The 20,002-nt window shown below is 42.3% G+C and overlaps 1 protein-coding gene across 4 annotated transcripts in view; it reads left to right on the top strand.

Moving 5' to 3' along the window:
* The window catches only part of vti1a (vesicle transport through interaction with t-SNAREs 1A), a 189,911-nt gene that overhangs the window by 33,762 nt on the left and 136,147 nt on the right, over window positions 1-20,002 (top strand). For 2 of the 4 annotated variants that reach the window (XM_064321173.1, XM_064321171.1), the window contains exons 4-5: window positions 11,268-11,345; window positions 17,455-17,475. In XM_064321173.1, the coding sequence (XP_064177243.1) occupies window positions 11,268-11,345; window positions 17,455-17,475 (99 nt within the window). The remainder of the gene's footprint in view (window positions 1-11,267; window positions 11,346-17,454; window positions 17,476-20,002) is intronic. The other 2 variants (XM_064321172.1, XM_064321174.1) reach the window with 1 other exon arrangement.

Below are 20,002 nucleotides of genomic sequence, written 5' to 3' on the forward strand. Positions count from 1 at the left end.
GTGTTGGTAGGCAAAATTCCTCATACAGGCAGTGGCTCATTTTCTTGTAAAGCTGATCAGCCTGATCAGCCGGCCAGTCAGTTGTTAGTATTCCCTGATAAAATCCATTTTCTGTACTGTTTTAAGCATTCCCTGATAGAATCGATCCGTGCGATCGATGTACCGTCCAGTTTTAAGTGCGTCTCCGATAGAATCGATCGGCGCGTTTAATTTGCCGCAAGCTTTAAGTCGCAACAGTAACAATCCCCCGCTGACGCTCGTTTGTGGATGACGGAAATAAAATAATAAGGGTTAACAAAAAAATCTTGTTATGTGGGTAAGCATTCCCCTCTCTGGCAGACTGTCTCTGTTTTCAAGCTTATTGAGAGTGCAGGCTGAGACTGGAAGTGACAAGTGGCGTCAGCAGACAGGGCTAAACTGACAAGTGGGACCAGAATAGGTGACAAAAAATTTTGATTTGCCAGACTGACTTAAGTGTAAAGTCATGAACTATTTATGAAATGCATTATGAATTATTGTTTGCTTTAAAACCGCAACTCGAAAATCCTGACGTTACCAACTTCCTACAATCACACGCTTTCCCGTTAGTGCAATGTATATACATGGCGGAAAAACAGGGTGAATTGGGACAAACTTTCTCCGATCGAATTATATTTATGTTCCCGAGACTTAAGTGCCCCTAATGAGACGGATGCTGGAGGAAGAAAGGCTTTCTGTTGTTGACAGACGATTTGGACGAGGCTCGGCCGCTGTGAAGCCCGCTGTGGTTTCCTGCTCCCGTTTTGATCAAATTAAACTACATAACACGCGTCAGATATTGTGACAAAAACGCTCGGGCGTGTGTGAGAATTTGATTGGCTGCCGCGGCTAACGGCGCTCAGCAGATTGCCTATCGTATCTACTCTGGCCAATGAGAGGCCTGCTTTAAGTTCTCTTCGGAATGGTGCCCTGTGGTACGTGTACATCTATGCATTGCTTCCATTTTGACCACAGTGGACTGTTGGGTTGGGCGATGTAATGATTTCTCAAATTGTTAATACAGCTCCGTATGTAATAACAATTTGGGAGCCATTTTTTCTCAGACGTACTTGCCGTACCGTGTTCGGCGTGTTCTTGGTCAGCGCGCAGTTGGGCTTTTTTTTTTTTTTGGAAGAAACGAAAGTCGCAGAAGTTGTTCTAAAATAATGTATAAAATTTGTATTTATTCAAATAGATGCTTAGCTCAAGCAGGACTTGCTGATTCTCAGAACGCAACAGTTAAACAGTAGAGCTCTGATATGGGCTTGCGCGTCCTTGTTCCAATGCTAATGATTCTTGTGGTGTTGTTGACTTGTGGGTCTAGTATGATACATGACACAAGGAGCCCAGATAAACATTTCCAGGTTGTTCTCCAGGGAAGCAACATGGCATAGTGGGTAAGGAGTGGCAGCACCATGGCATAGTGGGAAAGGAGAGGCAGCACCATGGCATAGTGGGTAAGGAGTGGCAGCACCATGGCATAGTGGGTAAGGGGAGGCAGCACCATGGCATAGTGGGCAAGGCATAGTGGGAAAGGGGAGGCAGCAACATGGCATAGTGGGAAAGGAGAGGCAGCACCATGGCATAGTCGGTAAGGGGAGGCAGCACCATGGCATAGTGGGAAAGGAGAGGCAGCACCATGGCATAGTGGGTAAGGGGAGGCAGCACCATGGCATAGTGGGTAAGGGGAGGCAGCACCATGGCATAGTGGGTAAGGCATAGTGGGTAAGGGGAGACAGCACCAAGGCATAGTGGGTAAGGAGCTTGTCTCATAATCGGAAAGTTGTGTAACCCTTTCAAGGAGGGGGACTGGCTTTTAATGTCCTTTAAAGCTCACAAATCCGGGGGTTTAACTGTATATCATGTCCAAGTATCAACTTTAACGTTGGTGAAGGACCTCTTCTCTGCAAATGAATACATAATGTACAAACGTTTCTGTAGATATCAGGTTAAACTGACAGCGAACGCTTCAGAATTATCATGAGGGCGGGATTGTTGTGATCTCGCAAAAGTGTGATTGGGCCTTTTTACGGGCATCTCTCCCTGGCTCCCCCAGTCGCAGCAGCAAATGCAAGATCCACCGCTCGCTCCAGCCAATGACGTCTTTCCGTGGCTCCAAACCCCATTTCAGCTCGCAGAACAAGCATAAACATTTCCTTGAAAGAGTATTGCGGCTGCTTCCTGTTGTATGGAAATGATGTTTTTGCTACGAGGATTTATTTGACGCTTCCTTCTGCTCGGTCAAAAATTATGTAGGAGAGTAGAGAGCTCTATAGAATCATGCAGTCTATGATTGCACCTGCATCAGAGGAAGGATGAAGCCATTGGCATGCAACAATTTGATTGGTCATTTCGTATTTGATTGCCATGAAACCGTCCAATCCAAATTGGTGCCACGAATAGCATTTTTCACAGAGAATGTGCACAGGGAGCCTTCATTACTTCTATTCTGAATGGACCCTGAACAATGTGGCAGAAAAGCATTTGACACTATTACACAACCCTGCATGCCTGGCCTCTTTTTGAATACAAAATAGCTTACTTTAAAATGGAAGTTAAAGAAATTTTAGAGAAATAAATAATGTAGCATTAATGCTGATACAGTATTTTATTCAGTGCTTACATTTGTAAATAAAGCAATTAAAAATGTTTTGCATTTTTGTTTTTCTTTTTATTTGAATATTGATAAGGCAATCACATCAACTTCCTTGCAGGTAGTATTAGATTAATTGTGACATCACTGAAACTGCTTCCTGATTGGCTTATCGAGTAACGGCTTACATGGAAACAATGCGTTTTACTGCGGTATATGTATAGCAGTCTGTACCAGAATATACTTTTTGTAATTAAGATAATACAGACAGTTAGAAATAGTTTTCCTTTGCAGCTTTGTACTTTGCCAAGGACAACGCATTTCAAACGTATTCAAATGTAAATGTATTCAAACGCATACTGCTTAACAGAGCCTGCTGTTTGCATTGCACTCTTCAATATTCTCATTCATTACTAGCGCTTCCAAGTGTCTCGGAGTTCATGAATAAGCTAAACCGAGCTGCTCTCTCCAACGAGGTGAGGGAGCGTCCCGTCACTGCAGTTGTGCAGCGTTAATATTTCTTTGCTTGTTTAGTTTTGTCGTGGTTTTATATTTACGGTCCGAGCAGGCACCGAAGCGCTCAAGGCAGTGTGTGTTGTCGACGGGGATTGGGAGCTTCTCTGCGATCTTGTCGGAGGGTCTCCGGCGTTTGGGGTGCGAACGAACCTCCCTGTGGTGCCCCCCGGAGCCCCACGCCCTGTAGAAGAGAGAAAAACGGAAACCGAGAGCGATTTCTTTCTCTCTCTTTCTCTCTCTCTGATTCCTCCCCTGTTTTTGATAGTAAATCATGAATGGGGTTCACATTTCAACGTTAACCCGCTTTTGCTGTGTGGAGACAACTTTCCGTACCGAAGGTGTTGGGGGAAGAAAAGAAAAAAAAAAAACTTTCATTTCTGCTCTTCCAAAAAAAAAAAAAAAAAAAAAAATGGAAAAAGGCGTAGATACTTGAAAATGTGTAACGCGGTTGACTGTTAGGCACTGAAGTGGCACTTTTTCACATTTCTGTGTGACAGAGGTGGGCTCTGGAAGTAGTTTTGCAGGTCTGCCGCAAACGGGAGGGAGGGTAAGTTAAATTTAATTTGAGTCTGGCCCGCACAGTGAAAGACCTATATAAATATGGCGCTCTAATGATGTAGTTAAGCCTCCCCGCATGCAACTCCATTCTCATGTAAATGAGATGGCCATTCAGCATAAATAACACTCACACATTATAAAGAGACACACACATACACACACACACTGACACACACTCACACTCACACGCACACACACACATTCTCACACGCACTCACACTCACACTCACACTCACACACACACACACTCACACACACTCACATACACTCACACACACACACACACACACACACACACACACACACACACACACACACATGCGCAAACACGCACACACATTCACGCTCTGCAGTTAACTTCTGTGCACATGTACGCACACACACACGCACACATTCATACACTGAGATTCACGAACACGCACACGTGCACGCATTGACATTCGCTTGTCAATTCATATTTGGAAAGTATAACAGTGTGTGTTTTTGTGTACGGTGCCACGTATATTTTCCAAGAAGAATGCATCAGAAGACTTCACGACAGGCAGAAGACGCCATCACGGGTTGGCTGTTACCAAGAGAGGGTTTTTTTTTTTTTTTTTTTAAAGCTCGGAAAGGGTTAAAAGTGAGTTTAAAAAAAGTTCTTTTCAGTGGAGGGTTCACTGAACCATATGTAGGTAGCCACGGGCTAATGGGCAATTGGTCCCTGGCTCTCCAGGTATCCCACATAGTCTGTACCCCTCACTCCCCCACCCCCCCACTCCCCCCCCCAGAAATCCCTCCTCCATTTCACTCTAATCTCACCTTTTCTCTGCTGCTGACCTGGGGAGCCTCACTTTATTCCCCACTGCATGCCAGAAGATAGCAGTCTGATCCCAGCAGCCTCTCTGTGAATATTCCTGCTCTCCGCCCCACCGGCCTTCTCTATTGATTTCTCCACCGCGTTTGGGGCTGTGTGCTTCTCCGCAGCCCCCCGTACCACCTCAGCTCGGGCTGCCCCGCGCGCCAACGCCGAGCGAAGGAGGCCTTTGATTTTTCATTACCGCCGCTTGCGCATTTTAATATCGGGTTTAATCTGCGTCTCGTGCCTTTAAGAAACGACGGCATCCGAGCGCGTCCCCGGCCTTCAGGAAGTACGCGCCGCTTCGCCTCGGTCGAAGCCCGGCGAACTCGCTCTCACCGCTCAAATCAGATTCCAGTCATTTTCTCTCTCTCTCTCTCTCTATCCCCCCTCTCTCTCTCTCTCTCTCTCTCTCTCTCTCTCTCTCTCATGCTTTCACTTTATGGAGTTGCTTGCTGATTGACGGATGACCCTTTGGCTTAAACAATGGACAAAAAAAAAAAAAACGGAATGGTTGTAAAAGCGACAGCATTTCCTTTCATTTAATGGTTCTGTTTTTGCTCTTTGCACAACAAGGTTACATTTGTGGGCTTTTATATAATTTAGAGCATTATATTGTGTAATGTTATTCAAAAGCAGTGTGTCACTTCTTTAGGTTTTTTCCCTTTATTATAATATTCCGGGCTCACCCAAATGTGTTCAATAATGCATACTAAGAGTATTACAATGAAATGTTTTAGCATTTCATAGAAATAATGAAAAGAACTGTAATTTAATTTTGAAAAGATATTTCACTATTTGTCTGCTCCTAATACCTTATAAAAGTAAGATGCTAGTATTTTTCAACAGATGATGAAACACTGAATACATGTAGTGCCCATATAGTGTTAGCTTTTCATACCATTTATTTCAGGCTTGCACAATGTATTGTGTGCCTTTGGGATTCATCATGACATAAAGGAATATGAACATGTTAGAAGGGCAGAATCACTGTCCTTTCCCAGAAAACGTCCCGGTTTCCTAACGGGGACGTTTTTTTGGCAACGCCGGGTGGAAACCACGGTGCCTCAGTCCGTACACGTCTTCGCAGGGAGGGGTGCAAGCGGTCGCGTTTTTTTGGGGGGGGAGGGGGGGGGACACAAACCTCGGAGCCCACGCTCGCGGCCGAGGTCGCGACCTGGCCGCCGTGTCCATGGGAGGAAGCGTTTTGTTTTTGTTTTTTTGCTGAGGTGGAGGTGGGGGGCGCCGTGGAGATGGATCTGCTACTGCGGGCTCCGCTCGGGTCCTGCGGTCTTCTGTGGCCTTTTAACATAGTGCCAAAGAGAAAAAACTTCATTTCAATTGATACTATGCATTAAGATGCGGTATAGTAGTAACAACAACAACAACAATAATCATAATAATAATAATAATAATAATAATAATAATAAAAGTTTGGTTTTGAGTGCAAAATGCATTAATATTGTATTCTTTAATATATTTTAAATGTATGGAGGCTTGGTTTGTCAAAATAACTGTAATGAATAACAGTGGCACAAGCGGTTGTTTGGCCCAAAGCTGTTTCAGTGCGGTCGCATTGAAATGCAAAGGCTCCTGTAATTTTTTTTTTTGTATGAGGTGCGTCGCTCGCGCGAGAGGCGGGTCACTTGTGACACGAAGGCTGAAGCGCGGCGGATGACGGGCGGCGCGGCGGATCTGAAGACGGCGACGCCGCGGCAACGCCGCGGCCCGCGTTCGCCTTCATCCCGTTCGCCCATCAAACGCGGAAGGAACGGCGGCCTAATTGAACAACCTTCGCCAATTTGTTTGCTTTTTCCCCCTTAAAAAAAAAAAGCAAAGGAGGGGGGAAAAAGAAACAAAAAATAATCTGGGCGCGGCGTTCTCTCTGCCGGTGGAGTGTTTTAGCCCCCCGCCGCGATCAAATGAATTATTAAAGACGCTGTTGTGATACGGCTGCCTATTTAAATGCCTGCGCTTTCCGTTAAAGCCACCGCGTTGCCACAGCCCGTACGGGAGAGACTGCCACCACCCCGTAAAAAAAAAAAGCGTCACGGCAACAACAGCGGAAAAAAAAAAAGAAACTCTCGGCTGTCGTTCGCACGAAACGTAAAAAAATATTTTTGGACAAAAAAAAAAACTGAGGAGACGTGGGGATAATTTCGCCAGCTTTTGTCTATTTTTTTTGTCTAATTTTTGCAATTGGTCGAAAAAAGGGTCATTATTTAAAAACTTCTGATAAATTAAAAATAATTATGCCAAAACAGAAAAAAGGGCGTGGATTTATGAGACACGTGTCTGCTGTTTTTCGGACTTGCCTCATATTTAAAAATTTGACGCGCTTGACTGTTGGCCAGAAATAAACACAGTTCACTGCCGGTCTCGAGCAGCGGTCTCATTGCAACGTGCCTGTTATTAAAAATCAGAAGTGGGCCGTACTTTTTTTTTCCCAATAGCAAAAGTATTTAATAGAGCACACTTTGTAAATTAAATATGGTTAATTACTTTTCATGGCGTGCCACCGACCGAGTTTTGGGGGGTGGGCGGTGGGGGGGGGTTGGGGGGCTGGGGGGGTGAGCGGGATAGGGGAAGGCAGAAGAGTCACTTTAGGCCATCTCATTAATCCCTGCCCCTGGGTGCTTTACGCCTTTTATACCCAATCTAATGAACTGTTTACATTTTTAGCTTTTCGGATGACACAATTATTTGCGTCGTTCCGGTGGCACTGTTGCAGTGCGCTGTGAACGGGGGGTTGGGTTTGTCGGTGGGGGAGCGGTGGACGGGGTTGTTTTTTGGGGGGGGGGGGTTGCGATTAATTTTATTGTGTGGGATTCGTTTAAAAAAAAAAAAATTGCCCCTAACATTTGGGGGCTTTAGTCAACCATTTTTTACGATGACGTTGTTGTCCTGCGCCTTGAGCGAGTTCTCTGTCGTTGTCCATCGTACTAAAAAAAAAATGCCGTGTGGGTGTTGCTTTTTTTTAAATTGCCATTTTAAAGTTATTTTCCGCAGAAGCATTTGAAATTAAGGGGGCAGGACAGGAGCACAAATTTAGCATGGATCCAGAAATTGTGCAGTTAATATTGAATATGTAAAAATGTGTTTTCATACGCACGCATGCACTCAAGTCTGACTGCATGAATACATGCTGTTTTGATGCAATTGTTACCTCATAACTTTCATTTCTCTAACTGCGGGAAATTATTTGGTAGGTTTATCTGGGAAATGTGAAGTGTGACCTAATATGCGCAGTTATCTTTTGATGGGCTGTAGAGATTCCTTTCGATCCGTGTCAACAGAGCTAAAACGCGTCTTTGACAGGACACAAAAACCTCCGTCTTGATTTTGACGAGATGTGTCTGAATAGCGAAGGCAGGCAGTCCGTTTTGCATAAAGTTAAGAAAGATCTTTGTACCTTTTTTTTTTTGCTTCCGGGAATAGAAGCAAATTCTCACCCAAGATTAAAAAATGTGACAAAAGAAACACCTTTCAAAGGGATTAAAAAAAATCTTTTTCTTTGGCAATAAGGTATGTTATAGGAGTGCGTTCTTTTTAGATTTCAAAGCCTGCCGTCTGGTTCCTGTTGTTTTGCTCCAATTTCGTTCGATTGTTTCATTACCTCCATACAGCATGTAAAAAAAATATTAGGGCAAAATAAATTTCATATTTTTTTTTTCATATTATTTGTTGATGGTTCATTTATTTCACATTTTTAGGAAAAATTTCCTGTTTGCATATTTATTTCAAAATGATAAATATATGCAATGATATGATTGTTCAATATGGTCAAAATTAACACTGAATAAAATGTTTTGTTTTTTTTTATAATGAAACTGAAACTAAAATGTAAAACAGACAAATGCTTCCTTATCACTGTGAAAATAAGTCCTGTTTCATTGTTTTGTTTTTAAACACTCTTCACAACTTAACAACTTTGTGCAAAATAAAGAATGAATTTATGTTTATCTTAATTTTGTGTGTTAGACCAGATCAATCTGATCTTATAATGACACGAACAGGGATTAATTTTTGTCAGCTTTGTAATTTTCCTGGGGGAGAGGGCGGAGGAAGACAGAATTAAGAAGGTTGTAAGCCGCCTGAGATAAACAGCAATTTTTTTGTTTCAGTCACTCTTTTTTTTTCCTGTTCAGAAATGACAGCGTTTCCTGTTCTTTTGCGTTTGCATAAAATTCAAAGGTTACATTGCCAAAGCAGGTGATATTCTCAGCTGTAGCAAACAGCTATTTAGAAATACTTAAGATGCGTCTATTATTCCACCGCAACAGGGTCTGAGGAAGATGTCAGTGCACTGATTCATATCCAGCTGCCTCTGATGCCTGTTGTCTCAATTACCCGCTTGCCGGCATTCCCTAAAGTTACTCGAGTAGCTCTTTAAGATGAAAATAGACAAAAATGGAATATGTGGGTGTTTTCCACACTAAAAAGATAAGATGTCTGTGCAGGAAATGTGTGCTTCCTTTATCTTTGTTTATCTGGGAAACGTGAAGAACTTGAATCGACACATCTGAAGTTCTCAACTTTGTCACTCCGCGATTATCCCTTGTTTTATAAACTTGTCTGTAAATGACAAAAAAAGGAAAAAAGGAAACAATGTTGGTTTTGAGGGAAACATGCTGCTTTTGAAAACAGACTGCGATTTTGACGTCACTGGATAAAGTGGTTGTGAGACGGACTAGCCCTGAGTTTTGTTGTGCTTTTTTTTTAAACAAGGTGTTTTATTGGTTTCAAAAGGCTTCTGGTTAAAATTGGTTCAAGGGAGTGAATTTAACACGCGATCACACACTCTCACTCAAATCACTGCTTCAAATCCAAACAGTCAAAATAAATATTTCTTCACTATATATATATATATATATATTATTTTTTAAATTTTTTTTGCTGAAACTATGAACTATGCATGCTTCTGTTATATTTCCACCCACACATCATACATGTCTTTATGTTTTAATTTAATATGGAATTACATGGGCTAATTATCTATAGTCTATAATCTATAATTATCTATAATTATATCTATATATCTATAATTATTTGTAATGTATCACTAAAATATTTGAAATCACTTAATTGTAGTTCCTCCTGTTAAGTGATGTCAAAGCAGTAACATTTATGGACTAAAACATTTTTAACTAACTTACACAAAGGAATCATATTCGATAAAAAAAAAAAAAACACTGGATGTTTATTGTATAAAATCAGTTGTATGTAAATGTAGCCATTATAGCACTGCTTCAACACACATTGCACCAATGTGATTTACTATGCCGGTCTCAAAGAAGAAGGAAAAAAAAGCAAAAACAAAACTAAAAAAAAGATTGTTTTCTCCTTTCTCTCATTTGTAAGCATATCATTTTTCTGGAACTGTGTCTGTGGAATGTGTATTGTGTGTAATTACACTGGAAAAGATAAGCAGTCCCCCAGGCGAGATAAAACCTTCAAAAATAAATTGTTTAGGTGCTTAAGTCTCACCGTGTTGCCCACTCAATCAGTCGCTTTCTCAACGGGGGAAAAAATAAAAATAATGAAGCCGTAAGTTTTGAAAATGGGGAAAACTGCGGTGAAGTCAAGTGTGCCAGCCTATTGTCTGAGCCCGTTGTCTGCGTCTGTTCCAGGAGTAACAAAATATATGAGGGGGTGCTGCCGGTTGTTTTGGGTTTTTTTTTTGCCGTTTGTAAATTTTCAGCCCCCCCCCCCCCCGTTCGCTGGTAGGGATTGACGCACGGATTCTGCCCACAGACGCGGAGTTTAACCCCGTGTTTCCCCCGCGGTGTCCCTTCTCCCCCCGCCGTATCCACCTAGCCCCGGACGTACCCGGAGACGCAGGAAGAAGCTCAGCAAACAGTTTCGGCCGCCCGTGCGTGTTCGGTTTGGAGGGGCGCGCGCAGAGCCTTTTTTAGGTCTGTAAACAAGCCCCCCGCGCCGCTTTGGCCTCGCGGAGAGCGAGAGGCTGGAGGTGTGGCGCGTTCTGAAGTGCGCTTTCTGGACGCGGCCCCGCTCCCTGCCTCACTCTGAGTGCGGGGAAGAGCCCAATCTGATGGAACGCCAGTCGCCCGGACTCGGGGGATGAGTTATTCTCTGTCTGCCTCCCCGGATCCAGATTATCAGAGTTGTGACAGAAGTTAGTTGACAGCAGTGACAGTTTTGAGAGAGGATTTATTGCCGCCAAGTGATACACTCCTAATACGAGCGATATATTGCTTATATGAGCAATATATTCCTTGTACGAGAGATATATTACTTGTATGAACAGTATATTCCTTATACGAGCGATATATTGCTTATATGAGCAATATATTCCTTGTACGAGAGATATATTACTTGTATGAACAGTATATTCCTTATACGAGCGATATATTGCTTATATGAGCAATATAGTCTTTATACAAGCGATATATTCCTTATATGAGCAATATATTCCTAATGTGAGTGGTATATTCCTAATTCATTCTGTGTTCTTTCCTGTTTATCTTTGGCGCACACACATATACATACATTTGGAAACAAGCGCACATACACACACACACACACACACACACACACGTGTGAACACACACACACACGCGCACGCAGCCCTCAGGTACTGCCCCGCTTCGCGTCTCGCTCCATTAGGGGGCCCTCGCGCTTAAGAAGCGCCGATTATTCTCACGACGTCCCCGCTAAGACTTATTTTTCTTGTTTTTCTTTTTTTCTCTCTCTTCTTTTCCCCGACTTCCCTCCCTTTTCCAGAAAAGGTCACGCATCGCCTACAGCGACGAGGTGCGGAACGATCTCCTGGGGGACGGAGGGAGCTCCTCGGAGGGTCAGGTACGGCCGCGGTCGAGGGCGGGGCCCACGTGGGTGGCTGTGGTGGGTGGGGGGGCGGGGTAGGGGGTAGGGGGTAGGGGGTAGGGGGTAGGGGGTGGGGGGCGCGCGGGGTCAGGGACGCGGGGGGCCCCGTGCAAGCTGCTTCTCGCCACCGCCGCATTGGCACCAAGTCATGTGGAAGGAACTCTGTTTAATGCAAAGCCGTCGCCTCAATCCACTTCATCTCCATCCAGGGCCCGGGCCCGCGAGAAGCCAGGGACACACACGTTCCCCTTTCCAAAAAAAAAAAAAAAGCACCCTCTGTCTATCTCCCTCCCTCACACCCAAAACGAACCCCCCCTCACCGGCACGTATTTCTGGAGAGAAAGCGTTCGAACACATGGCAGCTTTTATAATCACCCTTTATAAGCCTTTTCAAATTGGGGGTGTGCAGGGTGAGGGTAGGAGATGGGGGTTTGCGGTTTGGCGGGGGGGGGTGGCGGCGTTGCAACTGTGAAATATTTTTTACGACAATATGTTCACATGCTGACGCGTCAACACGTTCGGCCTAATTGTCTGGCATATTGATTAATTCATTCATTTTTCGGTGGAAACTGCTGATAACTTTTCTGCGACGTTGAAACCACACGTTAAAGCATCCCCCTTCCAACCGGTCTTTCCTGTGCCTTGTGAAGTTACGTCTTGTGCGTTTATCTTTCGTCGAGTTTATTCTTATTCTTAGATTTGTCTTTGCGCCATCAATCACCTTCCATGCCGAGTGTGTGTCCTTTCTAAAATCTGTAACAAAACAAATTTTAAAAAAAAATAAAAAAACAAGTGTCACTGTCAGAAAATATGTTACAGTGTATTATTACTTATTAGGAAACAAACAAAAAAAACGAAAATACCAAACTTAATTGCAGGGAAGTGTGTGACGTGCTCTTAAAACTTTCTTGTCGTCTTATTTTCTGAAATCCCGCATCAAAAAAAAAAAAAAGAAAAAACAAACAGAAAAAAATAACCCGGCACTTCAATGCGAACTGACTGCCTGTCACCTACACAGCTGCCGGTTCCTATCAAGCGCTTGCGATTCTGGCCACGGCTCTTTGAATAATTATATATTATATTTTAATTATCCTGCCAACTTTGCGGCAGTTTCCGTAACGTCACACGTCGTCCTCTGTGCTCGCTAGGACGAGGACGGAAGCCGCCGCCGCCGCCACCGCCGCCGCCGCCGCCTGGCTGTCTCCAAATAAAAGTTGTCTTTTTTGATATCCCTCTTATTACCATTTCAATAATGACCTGTGCGCAGCGACATCTTACAGACATATGTATCCTTAGCCGAGGCGCGTAATTGATATGCATATGCCTTCCAAATTAGCGGCTGGGGAGAAAACGCTGCGGTGACGTTTTATATGGGGGCTGGGGGCTGGTGTGCCAGAACTGTCACATAGAAGGAAATGACGGCTCGTATCAAAATCACACACACACACACACCCACACACACACGCACACATAAAATAAAGCAAAATAACCTTCATGTTGGGTAATCTCCTTTCATTTTTTTTTTCTTTTTTTAATAATTAGTGGTGAATCCTGTTGTTGAAATATTTATTTTTTTAAATATCTTTCTGAGCTATCTTTTTTTGATAATCATACTAAAAGGTGAATTGTTGGGGGAGATGGCACAAATCACATCTTTGAAGGCCAGAAGGTCTTATTTTAAGATTTGTGATGTCACCCCACTTTTTTAATTAAACAGCCCATGCTTATTTGAAGAGAATATTACATTTATTTTCCAATTAATTGATCATTTAGTGCCACTTAAACCTTAAACCACCTTTTTAAACAATTTATGTTCTCTTTCTGCAGCACATCTAGCCATACCAGATGTTGATTTCATGAAAAAAAAAATGGAATACAAAAGCGAATGTTGTGTTTTGACACAAACGCTGCAACATTTCCTGAGGATGAACTTCTGTTCAAATCTTCAATTCAGAGTTTGTACATATGTACTCACATGCATATATCCATAGAAATTCACCTTATATTTATAGGTTATATCATTTATTATATATAATGTGTGTGTATGTGGGTGTGCATAGAATAGACTATGTAACAACAGTTTTATTTCAAATTGTATGCACATGGTATTTGAATGCAAAAACAGGCACATGTAGATTCACACAAATGCACACATACGTAAATAATGACTTTGAGTTGGTCAAACAACCCCCGATTGTGAGAAAGGCAAAATAAATAAATTATGTGTTTAAAAAAAAAATAAAGCAGAAAAATTTCAGGTGCCATATTTACCTCATTTCCATTTAAAAAACTTGGAGATAACACAAGACTTGGTCTTGCTGTGTGTGGAGTGCATCGAACTTCAGTTTTATTTTATTTTTTATATAAGGCGACTGTGGCGATAGGAGGATGGGGGGTGGGGGGGGGGGGGTGGGGGCGAGTCGGTCAATTTAATTCCTGACGATCAGACGAGGTCAGGATCATTTCATAAACCTCGGCCGAGCAGATCATTACCAGACACAAATATGTTCGTTACATGGCAAGGATTTATAACTAAATAAATGGGTAGCCTTCATAAGTTCTGAAAATGGCGTGTTCGCCCTGCGATAATGTGCAAAGGCCGGTTTAATAGAGTTCGGCATTTATTCGTTATCTGTATGCGGACAGATACAGAGTTGGCGCTATCGTTTTTTTTTTTTTTAATAACGCGGCAGACTACGGACGCACGTGTTTTTCGACACACAAAATTCGCACCCAGGATTTCGCTCGCCGCACACACACACGCGCGCGCACGCACGCACACAAACACACACATTTTCGCACGCAAGCACTCTGCGGCGTAGTTTCGATTTCAGTCACAGCAGAAGACTTGGCCACAAGAGATTCTGCTGGTTTGAGCCGGAATAGACCAGATTTAACAGGCTACAAAAGGAAGCAGATTACCACTTGTGTCAAATTCCGTATTGAATAAAAAAAAAAAATTCTTTGTTTGAAAAATCCGCTGATTATCATAACAGAAAAATTGCAGCAGTGCGATTTTGAATGCAGGATGACGTAAGGAAGAGAAAAGCGAAAAGAAAATAAACGAGGTACACAAGAAAACATAATTACGAAAATGCATCGTATGTCACAGTTACCATACTTATTTTACTTGCCCAGATTTTAAAATGCACACGTTGTCTATGCTAATGTAGCCGATTTCCAACAGCGTAAAAGACTATTATAAAAAAAAAAGTGAAAAGGCATTCTCCCTCATAGTTTTCTGCAAATCCTCCACCAAGACTTGCGTTTGGCCAAGCAGCACAAATAAGATAGAACAAGTTTTGTTTGGTCCCTATTGAAAGCGGTGACAGACCCTGCAAGCGATCATTGGCTATGGTGGGGCCGGGGAAACTCTAAATAGCCACATCTGTAGTGTAGTTTTAAACTTTGGCCCTTTAAATAATGCAGTTAACGCGGGGGTAGTGACCTTAAAAATAAAAGACAGTTCGCATCAGCAAAGTGGCCCTTTTTCGCTGAAAGAAAAACAGCTTTCTTTATGCTGTGTGCTCTATTTGACAGCCATCACCGCTGAGATTTCAGGGACCGGTGGCTTCCCGAGCCGCCAGTCTCAGCAGACCCACATAAAACAGCTCACATATCTTTAAGCTTTTTTATTTTACACACTCAGTTTCAGTGTTCCCGGTCAGAATTCCCAGGCTGGACTCTTACATGTTTGTGGTGATGAACAAGCACATGCAACTACAAAAAAACAACAGCAGCAACAACAAAAACAACAACAATAATAATAATAATAATAATAATAATAATAATAATAATCATAATAATAATAATAAAACAACCATAATAATAATAATAATAAAACAATAATAAAACATAAATAATAATAATAATAATAATAATAATAATAATAACAATAAACATCCACAATAATAATAATATTAATAATAATAATAATAATAATAATAATAGTAATAAAATGATAATGAAGCAACCACAATAATATATAATAATACTAATAAAAATAATAAATAATATTTTAGGATGTTGTTTAGGTTTTGGTTTTCTTTGTTAAAATGCTAGTTTTTTAATCACATTGTGTAAACTAGTTTTTAAACCGGACCTAATGAAGATATCTTTGGCTTTGCTTGTATTTGTTTTGCTTTGTCTGTCTGTTTGCCCGTGCGTCCGCACCCGTGCAGACTGTCAGCGCGCGCGATGGGCCGCAAGCAGCCGCGGGCTGAGAGCGGCGACAGTAAACAAACCCGCCGCGATAACACCCCCGCCGTCCGCTGGCCACGGCCGCGCGGCTGTGTTCGGTAGCGGTAACGCAAGCGGTCAGTGAAAAGAGACCGTTAGCGACCGAAGGACCCGGAGTTCACCCCTTCGCCACGCTCGCGCTGCGGTTTCATGTCTTTTCAAATTCGTGTTGAGGAACTGCTTCTTCTGAGCCGGGATTGGTCACGTCCGTTTGCGTCTTCGCTCGCGCCTTTCGCCAAACGAAGATCTGTTTGTCAGATCGAGTGATATTAGTGTTTTGCTGACACGGCGGCTTAATCGTTCCTTAATATTCGTCATCAGAGTGTGTGTGTGTGTGTGTGTGTGTGTGTGTGTGTGTGTGTGTGTGTGAGTCGGGGGTGTCTTTGTTGTTAGCTACTTGCTTTACATAAGGAAGCTCAAAAGCGTTGTCCCTGACGACTGCGGTAACCGTGGCGACTTATCATCAATTTTGCAAACCTTTTGTCTGGAATCAAGTCTCTTAATTCGTGATCCAAGCCCTGCCTCATTTTGTTACGTCGGCAAATTATGAAAATATAAAATTCAGAATGGCCAAACAGTACAAAGATGAGAAGAGAACCTAATAGTGGCCCAGAGCTCCCCTTTAGATCCCCCAACCTTTAATCTCTCAGAAGAGATGAAGATTAAAATAAATCACCTGCATCGGCCGACAAATTAAGAAACTTGTTCCGCTCTTTCGCCAAATGCGTCTGTCTGTATGCAACTGATAAGTGTAGATACATCGCCATCGTCATCTTTTGTGTGCATGTTTGTGTGTCTGTGTGTGCAGATAGATGACAACTAGTTACTGTTACACATATATTAATTTATCACGTGTGTGAACATATATGGGTCTGTGTGTACCTATATATCATGTAATGTTCACATGCACACTTGCACACACACACACACGAGAAACGCACACACACGTGCTAATGACCGCCGTAATTAAATGAAATGTTGTTCTTTCCCGAAACAAACTTTAAAAGGCAACTCCGCTCCAAGTTGAGAGGGAATGTCCTGGGTTGTTTATTTTGATTTGATTTGCGATTCTTTTTCATCAAATATGAATAATGAATGCTAAGATTCATGTTTTATGACCCAAGTAAGTTGTCTTATAATACACATTACCTTTATGTATTTATGCTTATGTATACAAAAGCCCCCACACACAGGGTCCCGCATACATAATGTATGGTATACATGGGTATAAAGACGGGTGCCGGCGTTAGAAATATCGAAAAGTCTGTCAATCATGGGGCACGCGTCATCCGCCGACTGACGCGGCGGCGAGAGCGCGGTGGCGAAGGGCTCGCCAGGCGCCATTTTGCGATTGTCACGCCGGCGAGGTGGCCCTGGAAACGACGGCTCGCGTGTTACCCCCCTCCTCAGCGCTCTGTGGTTTTTTGGGGCTGTACAGGGGGGATTGCGCGTTCTCTCTCTCTCTCTCTCCGCCGTCGCCGTCCCGCGCGTCTCGTGATGCGAGTCAGATTTGCCGCTCCTTGATGATGCGGCTTCAGACGCGCCGCGCGGAGAAATCCGCTCCCCCCCCCCCCCCCTTCTCTCTTTGTTTAATGTGACAGCGCCGCGAAGTTGATCTTTGTTTGTTCAAAAACCTCCGCGCGAACGCGTGTTTAGCTTCGTTTAATGTGCTCGTCTGTGATTCTCTAAATGCTAAACATGCAAACGGAAAATCGTCAAGGTTAATTCTGTACCCCACTGTCTGACTGATCTCTTTTCTGCCATATATATCTCCTTTTTATCTCTCTCTCTCTCTCTCTCTCCCTCTCTCCTGCTCTCTCCCTTTCTGTCTGCTTTCACGTGGCAGTTGATAAAGTTGCGTGAGGAGGTGAGTACTTCTTTGGTAGCTATTTTTGCTTTCGCATTTCCTTCTGAACTTCCCGTTGATTTCCCTCATAGTTAGCGAATGACCTCATTTTTGATCAGGTTAGCGCGCTTCCTCCGCACAGCCTCGTGTCCTCTCAGGGCGAGTCTTTTCCGGATTCTTCCGGCACAACACCTTTTAACACTTCACCTCCTGTCTCTGGTTCATTTTTAAATAATCTACCAATCACAGAGAGACCGCGCTGGGACGTAGAGTAACATGCTGTGCGTGGCGCGACGTCGTTTGAGAAAAGCTCACTGTAAGCCGTCCCATTCTCTCCGTGTGTGCACACCCTCAGTGCCCTGTTTGGCGCTACGCTACGTTGCGTGTATGAACTGGTATTTTTAAAATTGTGTATGAAAATGGGGGTGTATGTCTATTTGTTAATACGTGTATATATATATATATATTTATATATATATATATATATATTATGTATGTATGTATGTATGTGTATATATATATATATATATATATATATATATATAGACACACAGACAAACACCTAGACATACATAGATGTACTTATGCATATTCCATTTTTTAAGTTTCATTCTTTACAATGAATGGAATGAAGCCATATACACACACACACACACACCTCACCCCTCCGCGCCCAAGTGAAAAGCCACATTCGGGGAAACGAAAAGCAAAGAGAGAAAACACTGCGGAGGACGGAGAGGAGAGGAGCGGAGTGGAGGGAGGCAGAAGGCCGGGGCTCTGTTGTCTGTGTAATCTCATTGTGGAGCTCGGCCGGCCTCGCCCCTCTCTCTCCGCCCCGTCCGCGTCGGCAGAGCGTCAAACACGCCGCCGCTCCTTTCGCAGCGCCCACACGGGAAATCACTTCACCCCCCCCCCCCCCTTTCCCTCTGCCCATCGGCTCAAATCCATTTAATCACTAATTGCTCATCCTTTACACGAAACCTAGCGTTGAACTTTTTTTTATATATATATATATATATATATAAATGAGGGAAACAAACAACATAAACATAAACTTTTTTTGTTTGACTTTATGATTTGCATCTAATGTTTTTGAAATTGACTTGTGTTCTGCTGAAACGTGAGTTCATCATGTAATGAGGGCAAAGGGCGATGGCCCATTTTGAGAGAACAAATAATAACACAGATTTAATGCCAAATGTGTATCTTTTATATAATAATCTTATTTATATATATCTCTATATACGTCTATATACATACATGTGTATATATATATATATATATAAATATAGATATTTATATATAACATGCTGCTTTCACATTTACATTAATAGTGATACTTAATGTCAAACCTGTGTCATTAAATAAATAAATATGTGTATGTGTGAATGTATGTATGTAAATACTGTTTGTATGTATGCATGTATATATATATATATATATATATATATATATATAGTTATTTGTAAGATGTAGAAGTGCCCTCTCTTGAATGTGTGGTTGACTTTTATTTTTGCATTTGTATTCGCATTTGCAGTTGTCAGAATTGTCCTGTTTTTCAATTCAGGGGAAAAAAAAAAAAAAAAAAACAGCCTAGAATTCAGTCCACAAAAGAATGCTTATTGATTGTAGATTCATAGCAATGTCAACAATGCAACTTTTTTTGAACACCTCTAGAGGCAATGTTTACTCTTTGGGGAGTAAGTGTGTGTGTGTGTGTGTATGTGTGTGTGAGTGAGACTGAGGGAGCAAGCAAGCGTGTGTGTGTTTGCGCTTAGCGGCTTGCTTGCCTTCCCCGCAATGTTGTAGCTGAATATTCCCGCTTGTACAAAAGCCACTTCATCTGTCAGCATTCATAATTTAGCGACCCTCACAAGACTGAGGGCTTCAGTATCCTTGACTTGTGTGTTATGTTATTTTCCATTTTTATTTTCCCCCTGTTCCTGCGTTGACAAACAAAATCAGGAGGATACTTTTCATGCCTGAGGTCCCTCTTACCCCTATCTGAGTAGAACCATTATCCCATTCGGAATATGTAATTAATTCATGATATTTTATTATCTTCTGCGCAGCATACCAACTGTTCTATTTGATTTGTGCAATTGACTTATTACGTTTTATTATCTCTGCAGTTATACCTGTTATCCCATTTGGAATCTGCGATTAATTTATTACATTCAATTATGTTTGTGAGAGTTTGCTTATTATTCTGTTTGCAAAGCGCTTTTCGTTTTTAGATTGTATTCGTTTATACGGAGCGCACCTGGTGTTCCATATAGAACGTGTGATTAATTTATCGCATTTTATTTTGCCCCACTCACCCGCTTTTTTTTTTTTTTTTTTTTTTTTTTTACACGGCTGAATTTTTATCAAAGGCCTGTACAGCTTATATACACTTAGCTCCCTTTTAAAAAACTATACTTTACCTCGTCTGGAAAACATGTTTAAATATTTAGCACCCACACTCACAGCTGTTTGACACTTGTAATTCCTCATCTTACAAGTTCCAAACAAACCGGGAGAAGATCACATAGTCAGGATGAATCGC

The sequence above is a fragment of the Anguilla rostrata genome, chromosome 2, assembly GCF_018555375.3.
Source record: "Anguilla rostrata isolate EN2019 chromosome 2, ASM1855537v3, whole genome shotgun sequence".
Lineage (NCBI taxonomy): Eukaryota > Metazoa > Chordata > Actinopteri > Anguilliformes > Anguillidae > Anguilla > Anguilla rostrata.